At 32.4% G+C, this 11,430-nt stretch overlaps 1 protein-coding gene across 1 annotated transcript in view; it reads right to left on the bottom strand.

Annotated features, from left to right (window-relative positions):
* AUG3 (HAUS augmin-like complex subunit) overlaps window positions 1–3,648 on the bottom strand; it is a 254,323-nt gene extending 250,675 nt beyond the window's left edge. Inside the window, exon 1 of the mRNA XM_089826625.1 lies at window positions 3,251–3,648. Within this exon, the coding sequence (XP_089682751.1) occupies window positions 3,251–3,426 (176 nt within the window). The 5' untranslated portion in view covers window positions 3,427–3,648. The remainder of the gene's footprint in view (window positions 1–3,250) is intronic.
* Between the last annotated feature and the right edge of the window lie 7,782 nt (window positions 3,649–11,430).

Below are 11,430 nucleotides of genomic sequence, written 5' to 3' on the forward strand. Positions count from 1 at the left end.
AAAAAATTTTGCCTCCTGGAGCCCTGTCTCCAAAATCAACAAGTTTTATATGAATTCTAACTGCAAACAGCCTTCCGGATCCAATGGCAACGTCCGTTTGGGCCCAATGTGCTCTGAAAAATCACTCTTCCCCCTGATTGAAAAAAAATGCACAAACAAACTAGGATTTGTGTCTCCGAATCGCGGCTTCAAAAAACCTTCAACGAAGCAGCAACAAGTAGGCTCTAATACCATGTAGGAGTTGATGAAATCCAACTCCGCAGTCGCCAAGATCACCTACATGCAAAATAACCTGTCGAAGGGAAACCAAGAAGGAAGAGGTGGAGCTTGGGAAAACCCTAAACAGACATGAGAGAGAAATTATGCAAAATAATGAAATTGTATTTACAATAAAAATGCATTGTGAGTTACGAGATACAATGAGAGAGCCCGAATATAAAGGCCTCATGGAAGCTTGTAGAACAAGCTGGAAGGTGGTAGAAGATAAGGTTGACAACTAAGCACACTTCCACACAAAGGTGGAACATGCTAGAAGGGAACAAACTCCGATGTTGTCAACAACTCATCACTACATGCATTAACCTAAGTAAGCTTAAGTAAATAAAATAAATAATTAATAATTAATTAATTATTTACTCTAACAGACAAAGCACCAAATGTGAGGCAGTTTACACTTGGATCTTGGATAACGTTGGAGAAGAACTAGTGATTGCATCTTAGAAACAAGGAGATTGCTTGGTGGGCTTGCGAGTACCAATTGGATCTTCCTTGGAGGTTTCTATCAGAGTGTGGATTTGCACTAGCTAGTGTTTAGGTTGGATCTTGAGGGATCTTGTATAACTGTTATTATAATTGCTAATGTATTTGGCTATAACCGGGAAGGTCTTACAACCCGGCACATTGCATGTAACAGTTATTTTATGAATAAAGAGTTGTGATTTGGTATTAGATCCTTGCATTGTTATCGTGTTTCCATTGTGTGGTTATTTGTTGGGGGCTACGACATCTCCTTTGGGGATTCTCTTGCCTTGCACTGCATCAACACATACAAGGTAGAAATAGAGGAAATGCACCCTTTGTCTAGCTAAACATAGGAAAGTGATCAATGGATCCTTCACTAAATGTTTTCAATAGATATTTGGAACTACTTTTTAGTTTCAATCTAAGAAAGGGTTATTGGAGTTTCTTACAAAGATCATTTTGAGTACTGATAATGCCCGAGCACACTCAAGACTCTCCAAGATCTCTAGTATTTAGCATTGCCCATGATTGGATGGAACATTTAGCTAGAAAGAAACAACAAAATCTCTAATAGTAGGGAAAGAATCAAGATTACTGGAGGAGGTGGTTGTAGCTTCCTCTTAAAGTTATATTCAAATGGCCATTTCAAACTTACAGACGCCAATAAAATGAAGGTATCTATTCTTACAAAACCTAAGTATTTCAAGGGGAAAAGCTCTTCTCAGAAATTAAAAAGGAACACCAGCAATACTTAGGAAGTAGAAGCATTGGTAACAGGTCTCAAACTTGGAGTTAAAAATCATGTATGCAATTTAATTGTGGAAGGGAACTCAAACATTATCATCAATAGCCCTCAAGGTCGAAATATTTCCCATTGGAGACTCCATAATCTTACTAAAGAGCCTTGGACTTTTCTTCTAAAGTTTGTGAACTTCAACCTTATTCACACTAAAAGAGAGGGAGAAGGAAATCATGTTTCCAATTTCTTAGCAAATCAAAGTCGTAAGAAAGGTTTCTAGTCCTTAACTCTTTAGGGCAATTGTATTGATTATAAGAAAATATTTAGTATTTTTTAATAAAGTGCTAATGAGGATAAGGAAGAAGATGGCCTCCCACCTCTTCTAGGATCCATCTTTTTGTCATCTTGAGTGGCTTTGGATTTTTCCTTCATGGATTTTGCCCTTTCCTACTTCCCTTTGTTTCAACAATTTCCTTGCTTTTCATGGTTTCCTTGGCACCATCACCCTCCCTTTCCTTGCTATCAAGCTTCCTTTTCTAATTGGTTCTTCTAATTGTTAGTTAAGAGTATATTGTGGCAATTTCCTTTGCATCTAAAGTAGTTAGAACATTATCCCAAGATTGATAAGGAGCATGCATTGGCAATTTCTATTGGAAACGCAATGGTTTGGCACATTTTTGGGCTTGTTGTGAATCTCTTGAAGCAATTTCAATTGGAATCGTAATGGTTTTGGTACTCAAAATTCTTTAGTTCCTTGCCACCTCAAGTTTTTTGCCACTTATGTTTGTTTTACTTTGATTTTATTGACCTTTCCTTATGTTCAATTTAGTTTAGCCTCTATTGTCATGGCTCCTATCTTCTTACTCATCAGCATCTTCACGGTGGTGATTCATTGGGCAGCCATCAATGGCATTTTTCAACCACCTAGCACCCATATCATCCTTATCTCTACAACACAAGGTACTCTCGGTTTGTCTTGCACCATTTTGGCCTTTTCTAACATTCTTCATGGTAAGGTGGTGTATAAGAATTCTTATAATACTATGGAGGTCATTCGCTGTCGACCCCTTACTCCTTCCTCAAGCTTCTCCCTAGAATGTCAGACGGACTAGTTTCAATTATAGGTGGGCACAATACCTTCTTTATATTAATGTGGAATGTAGTGTTACGACCATGATTTCCTGGAAAATGTGGCATACAGGTTAAGGAGAAGGGCATGGACATGTTAAATTGTCTTACATTATAGTAGAATAAACACCAGAAGACATGCCTAAAATAACAAAGTTTAGGGCATTTACCTAGAATTTCTGCTAACAACCATCGAAAAGATCATTAACTCAGTCAGGGTGATGCCACAATAGAAGCAGTCGCCTTAAAATATAGGTGCTTCGTCAGCCTCTGCTCTCTTCTTCTATAGCTTTAAAAAAATCTAAAATACTCCCCCTACAAACTTTTTTAAACTAACTGTAAAGAATATGCTTCTTGAAATTAATTGAAAGATAGAGACCATAATGCAACACCTGAGATTGAATTGGTCACAAATAACATAACTTCATGCTAACAAAATCAGGCATTAAACACGTAACAATGTCGATGAAAATTCCAGCATATGTTTCAAATTAAAACACAGAAATGAACAAATCGCTGATATACTTGCAATTATAATCCGAAACAATAGTAAAGGATCCCACGTATTTTCAAAATCAACAAACCTACGTACTCGATGAACAAACGAAGTGAAATTGAGGAAAAGAAATGAAGTGAACTCACTGGGCAACCTCGGGAGGGGAAAGCACGTTAGAACGGCGGAGATTGGAGCAGAGCCAGTGAAGGATGGGCTGCGCTTCTTCGTATTGAAATGGCCATTCGAAAGAATCGGGATCGAGCTGCTCGTAGTCTTCAAACCCTAATTCTGCGAGCAGATTGCACAAGCTCGCCCCGCTCATTTTTTTAAATTGCTTTGCATTCACTCTTCCCCTGCCTTCGGCTTTTTTTTTTTTGCAGATCGGAGCTCCGTCGTTTTATTTGTTTCTGTTTTTCCCTTAAACAAACCGCTCTTTAATTTCGAATTCTTTGCTTTTTTACGTCGTCCGCGGTTTCTCGTCGGTTTTGACAGGGACCTTACAACGGCCGGCTGTACAACGGCCGGCTGTATTTTAATTATGGATAAAACATTTTGACCCAAATGCTTAATAATAACAAGAGCTCTGTTAGAGCATGAGTCTTGCCTATTACGACAAATATAGAAGGAAATAGATTAGTAAAATGAGTAATTTTAATAACTTGTCAATAGATATTGAGAATAAAATATTGTAAAAAGAAAAAGTAAAATTAAATTTACTTACTTGTAGGAAAATTATGAGTTTAATCACCAATAGTGTCATGATCATAAAAAAAGATTTTTGAATGATTTATAAGACTATAAAACTATCTTTAAAATTATAATTTAATAATTTGTTACAATTATTTACTCTAACAATGAATTGTGTTATAAGCTAGCATTAGCTATTGTAATGTTGTGTAAAATATCTTATTATTATTTATATATTTTTATTTTTTAATAAGTAAAAAAAAATTATTACTAAATTTTTAATACAATATCTTTTTAAATTACCAATTTATATGTAATAATATAATAATCATTAATATAATTGAAAAACTAAAAATAAATATTATTACAATTTAAGTTTTGTTAATATATTAATTGATTATTTGACTAATTTTACTTAATTTTACTTAATGTATTTTTTTTTTGAAAAAATGGCATTGCTTTGTGTGCCTACATTAAGAACAACATGAATATTAATTTATCAATTTGATTGTATATATACTTAGATCAAATTTGCTTAGTTACTCTTTAAATTTAGAACACTAGACAAGCTGTGTTTTTCAAAAACATTTTGGATAATTTTTTTACCCCAAAGTTTAAAGGGCATGGTATAATAAAAATACAAATTGCACTCAAGCTTAAAGGAATCTTATGGAAATAAAATTAGTCTCTCTCACGTCACGACCTTTTGATTTCTTGAATAAGCCAGGAAAATTATTTGGAAGGGGGCTAATTGGAAGACCTTTTTTTTATTTACACTTCTAACCAATGTCGTCAGACTCACTCTCTACAGTGGAGGGAAATTGGGATAAATGCTCCAAAATGTCCAAATAATGGATTTTAACATTTAAAAAAATCAAGAAATTGTCAGTTCAACTATCTGACTCAATGTTACACTGGCTAATGTACCTTCCATTCCCTCATAATGACATTTGAGCCACGTCTTTGTAACCCAACAATTCCAACAACAGATTTAACTATTCCACTGTATACTATGGAGACTAGGGAAGGCAGTGATGGAGTGCAGGCGCACATTGAGCTCTAGCAGATGCAAATTTGGTTGAAATGGAGGTTCCTCTAATTCATTGGCACAGGAAGAATTGAAATGAGAATGTTGGGCGTTTGGTTCACACTTACCTGTCTCTGATTGTTCTTACCTACCTCTGATTGTTGCAGGTCTTGCGTTGCACAGGAAGAGTGCGTGTGTTGTGTAACTTGTTAGGATTAGGCACAGCAGTTGCAAATTGTTTGATGACGTTGTTGTCAGTAATAATAATAAATTTCTAGCTGACTGCATCTTCTGACTACGTAATAAATTTTTTGTTATCTAATGAAAGGATATCGCAGAATCTCTGGCGCTAAGTAGACATTTGTCGCCCAAAATTGCCAGACAGCCTGTGGATTTAATGCGGCAATTAATAGATTCAAGTGTGTAAACCTCTTACAGCTGTTTCACTCTGGAAATCTACCGCTTGTCCTTTTTTATTAATTTTTAACCAAAAAAAAAATTAAACCACTAGGAAAATGCAGCGGACCAATAGGAAAAATTTAAAAAAAACATATAAAATTCAAAATTAGACATATGAAACACTATGGACTATAAGATATGTTATTGTTGGACAAATAATGTTTATAATTCATGTGAAAACAATAGTCCCTGCCTTTATAAAGGCAGGGACTAATAATTAAAGAAGTGGGGAAGAGAATATGTTTACATTTGAAAGCTTTTTTAAAAACTTAAGTTCTGATTGGACCTTTGGTTTGGTTTATAATTTTGGAAATCATTTTTAGAGTTTTCTACTTTTATTCAGTTTTACGTTAGATATTTTGAACTAATGTTTTATGTATTTCTTGATTTGTAATAGAAATGTTGTTAGAATTTATTTTAATAGATTGAAATTATGTATTGAAGTATAAGTACTTTATGATTGTATTTGTTGACATTTTGTGACGAATAATTGGAAAGGGAAGAAGGTGAAAATATTACATAAAATAATCTATTAGGTGAGATAATATCAAGATGTAACGCCCCGCTCGGGAACCAAAGAGAATTAAACCTAACATGTTACAATGTTTACTGAACTATTTTTTTTTTAAAGTTTAAACAACATCAAGATAACATTAATGCGGAAGCAATAAGAACATACATATCAAATACACATTTGCAATTACAGATACAGTTTCAATTCCTCAAGGATTCCTTTACGTTGAGTCACATTTAATAAATTTTTAATTAATTAGTTTAAGTTCCAAGTACAATGTCTCAAGATCATAAAGAAATAATAGATACATAATCGCATAAGCAAATGCATAAGTATAAACAATACAATAAAAGTACATCCAATCAATAACATCCACTGCACATCTATAGCATATATACATCATCTGAAAAGAAGTCTCTGAGATAAGAAATAAGAATGATAAAGGTACATCTTCTGCAACGAACATCCAACAGCTGGCAATGTGAGGGGAACCCAAATGGTAAGAAGGCACTACCTCCCGACCGCATGGTTGCCTAGTCAGGCTTCCACTCCCACCGTGCAGGGAAGATAATGAACGATCCACATACGGCTATCAAACATAAAACATTCCTAGGCAAGGTACCCCTAATAGCCAAAACTACCTCAAAGGTAAGACATGCTACTCAAGAAGATAAAATAATCCAAAAGTAAGAACACTCAATCCAATACCGACACCACATAATCAAACATCATACATGAACCAAGTATAAACCAAATAACAAGATCATAAGATAAAGTCAACGAAAGATAATCACTTCAAGTCAAAAGCCACATGTCAAAAGTACAACAACCATGAATCACCAATCATCATCAATGAAAGTAAATAACCATAATAAACACATCCGACAATAGATACACCACATCCAACAATAAGTCCACTACCAGAGATACACAAATCTACAGAGGAGACTCAGGCTACATACTAGGGAGTGTCATCACATGGCTGCTTGAGTTACCCTGGACTGATCTCTTAATAGACCCCGGACCCTCAAGCGTTGAGTTACCCTGGACTGGTTACTATGAACCCCGGACCCTCAACATCACACATATGGAAAACTAGAAAGCCCTCTCAAGAAGACGAGGCACTCTTCTCATTCCCATCCTTAGTCTATACAAGCACTAAAGGCATGGGTAGATCAAATATCTCTAACTTATCTTTTTAGTGTGTTTTCCCCCCATAAATTTTACTTACTAGATTATCACTTATTACAATAACTTGCATTAGGTTACCCTGGCGCTGACCACTTTGGGTCCCGGACCCCTATGCAAGCCACTCCCAAGTCACGTACCTAGACAACCTCTCCTAAGCACAAAAATCCACAGTTGTGTCCCATACCACAACACTCATAAAGATCAAACTCGGTTCCTTAATAGGCAACCTGAAAACAAGATGGATCAAACTAAATCCAAATACACATAAATGCTCACAAAACAAATCTCATAAGTATAAACTCCAATTTGAATCACAAGAATCATCATACATTTAGCCACATAATTGGTATAAAAGAATTCTCACAACCTCTGGTGTACTCCCTAGACTGGTCGACATCTAAACAACACCAAAATCCAAAGCATAGGAAGTACAAGTAAAACAGTCCAATTCATAGTTTGTGTTTGGATTGAAAAGACACAATAGGGTTATAAGTAAAGTTTCAGTTCTCGTTTCAAAGTATGAATTTGATTGACAATATAATGTTGAGTTAATGATTAGTTCCCATAATTCTCGAAATCGATTTTCTAAAATATTCTAAGGGTAAATTATAAATATATGTTTTAATTTTACTAAGATAAATTCTTATTGATTCTCGATAAAAATAATTGTAATTCTATTAGAATCGAAATCTGAATAATCTTTTAAAAAAGATCTCCTATCCTACTAACTAATGCTTATAATTATTAAATTTCATTTTAGTTTAAACAAACTAATATCCATTAAATTGTTTTTTTTTTTTTTTTTTACTATTATTATTATTATTTTTTTTATTAAATTAATTATATAAATTAATTAATTAATTTTTATAAATTACAAACTTTCAATAAATTGAATTGGAACAAATAATATTTAAAAGTAAATTATAATAAATAACATTAAAACTTAAAATAAATCAATTTTAATAACATTTAAAACTTTTAATAAATTTTAAATTTAATAAATTTTTTTTAAAAAATTAAAAAGGGGCCGACGGCCTTCCCTTAAAGGGACTACCGAAGGCGTACCCTGCTGTCGTAGGTCTGTGCCAGCAGCGGTATGTTGTACCACTGCTGTCGCAGCCTGTGTCAGCAACGGCACCGACAGGTAAGTGGGAGGGTATGGGGTTATTCCCTCCCCCAATCAAATTATAAAAGAATAATTTTGTTTTTAATAAAAACAATCAAACTTTTTCCCTCCTTTCATAATTAAATCTTTTTTTCTTTTTTTTTAAATTTAAGAATTGTTTTATTATTTGATAAATTTTCATTTCAAACAAATTCTACAATAAAATTATTTTAAATATATATATATATAAATATATATATATTTAATAATCTTTACATTATTAGTCTGATAGGAAAAACTAAGTTTGACCATTCAAATTTCTAATTTAAATCTTTCTTTTCCTTCAAACCCTACGTGATTTAATTAATTTCCTCTATGATTCTTCTATATAAACAATGAGAAACTAATTTTAACCAATCAAATCTTGAAACAATCGAGATGATAAACATAATTTCAATCACCCAACAATCACGAAGCAAACAAATATTTCCAATTAAAATTGCATTCACAGGATTTCAAAACCCTACCTCGTACTGATGCTAAAACTCTAATAGCTGGATGAAAATTTCTACGGCAAGCAATATCCTTCAAGCTACGAAAAATTCCTTCTTTTCCAAACCCTCTGAATTGCTCTCCAAACTTGTGTGTGCCCTTTAAACTTGTGTCTGAAAAACTCCCTCCTAAATAATGACCCCAAAACCCTCTAATATAGAATCTAATTACCCTTTAGGGTTTCTATATCCACAACTCTAAAATCAACCTTTATTTATCTTATCTTTCATATTTTCATGCACGTTAAATGGATTATTAAATCTCTTTATTTAATTTCCACTCCACTTCTATTTTAATCAATTTATAACTTATAAATCTCATGCGTACTTAATGCGATTAAATATCTTTATTAATTTCACATGTTTAATCTTTTCAATTAATTTCTTTTATTTTCATCTCATGCATAAATCATGCGAACTATAATCTTTATGATAATTAAATATCTTTTCACTTTTGATTTCATTTTTAGAAACTTAATTGATAAAATATTTATTAACTTAAATAACAATAATATTTAGCATTTATTTAAAAATGCACTCTAAATATATTATTATTAAATTAAATAAACATAATCAATCACGTTCTAAATTTAAACTTTAACTTTTATCTCCAATATTTAATTCTCTCTCATTTAATTAATTCATTCATGCACAATTAATTTCCTTTTTAAATTAAAATATTCTTTTATTATTCCTTCATGCACTTTAAGTGAATTGTTAAATTACTTTATTTAACTTTCCACTTTACTTTACTTTAATAAATTTAATAACCTTTTAAAATCTCATGCACACTTTCTTAGAATATCTTTATTAAGTTCACATGTTTTTTTTATCTTTTAAATTAATCTCTTATATTTAAAACTCATTCATGCGAACTTAAATCTTTTCCATAAATTAATATCTTTTCCTTTTTAATATATTTTGAACGTTTAATTTGATAAATATTTATTAACTTAAATAACAATAATATTTAGCATTTATTTAAAAATGAACTCTAAATATATTATTATTAAATTAAATAAATATTATCATGTTCTAAATTTAATCTTAAAACTTTTATCCTCCAATTCAATTCTTTATATTTAATTGATTTATTAATTAATTAAATATAATTAAATATTCATAATATCATAATAATTCTCCATTAAATTAAATTATTAATTTAATCTATTAATTAGACTTAATTAATAGAAAATACATCAAAGACTCACAAAACAACATACGCATAAAATACTCACGGGTTTAAAAAGGGTAGACAGTCTGTTACGAGTCCTCCTTGCAGGACAAGTATTATAGGCTTATGGCTAGGATTGGACCTGATCATTATCTTCCCATTCTCACCATTTGAGTATTTGTAATAGGGCACGCTCATCCTGGCAATTCAGGGAAGTCGATGCCCGGTACCTGCATCCTGCATAAAAGACAAGCATGTACATGTATATAATATATCTAAACTAAACAGACAATGGCGGGGAGTGGTTCATCGTGTAGATCCTGACTAGCAGGTGACTACGACTCCCTCCCTTAACCACATCAAACACGTTAGACAGAAAGATAAAATAAACACGCGCACCATACACATGCAAGTATGGGGTAAGTATCATCAAATGCGTACATATAATAATGCATCTCTATCAATACAACATAATCATCATTAAAGACATCATGTTAACATTTTTATAAAAGAAACCACATTTACTAACTAGGATCATCAAAATATCATTAACAACACATGAATGAAATCAACTAAGCAACAATTATAACCGATATATTTGTAATTCAAGACATGAAATAATATCATAATATTGTAAATCCGGTATCTCTAAAACTAATCAATGCATAAAATCAGCCTAAGGAATTTGACAATGATAACAGAAATGCGAACTAGGGGCAGGCACTACACAAGATAATGGTATCTAGTAAAATTATCAAATAATGCACATAATGGCATGGACCAATATTCAAGTGGGGTGCAAAGGCATTTGATGGATATACAAGTAACAAAACATTGTTGATTAAGAGTCACCATGAAAAAACACTATCAAGGAAAAACTCAATTGTCGAATTTCAAACCAATTGTATTCTAATAACACTTATGACTATATTACAATTTCCAAACTCAAGCCTCCATAGAAGACCACACAAATCAATATGGTGCTGAAAATATTATGGGGGCATAATATTGCTTGCAAAATGTTATGATGGTACCTTCACCCTAATCAATCAATTTCTATACATGAATAAAACCACAAATATGAATGGTTTATAAACTCATGAGTTGAATATTGGTGGATAATTTAGTAGCTCATGCTTGTACATAAAAAATTAATGCACCAATCAAGATTCATTAGCTAACAACATTCTACAAACTCAAAATGAATGGAGACTTATAACCATGGTTCTAGTACCAAGTTGGGGGATTTGATTTAGCAAGTATTGTAGTTTCTTGTGGCATGTTTCATTCAATCATGATCTTGTTTAAATGTAATATGAATCTATGATTCTACAAAATCAAGGGTTTTGAATTATTTGTTTATGTTTTGTGCACGATAAGTGATCTGCAATGACTTTGGTGGATATTTATTTGTATAACTAGATTGCATCACTTCTAAGTAGTCCATTGTGCTCATAGAATCCAACATATATAAATATCAAGATGGTGACAAAAGTGGCATATCCCAAACATAAACTTATAGCCACCAAATTTTCCCACCACTTGTCATATGGTCTTCCAACATCACTCTTGTTGCATGCTCATACACGGCCCAATACCATACACAGTGACACTCCAC

The sequence above is a fragment of the Cupressus sempervirens genome, chromosome 4 (assembly GCF_028749045.1).
Source record: "Cupressus sempervirens isolate cs-2001-9-10 chromosome 4, ASM2874904v1, whole genome shotgun sequence".
Lineage (NCBI taxonomy): Eukaryota > Viridiplantae > Streptophyta > Pinopsida > Cupressales > Cupressaceae > Cupressus > Cupressus sempervirens.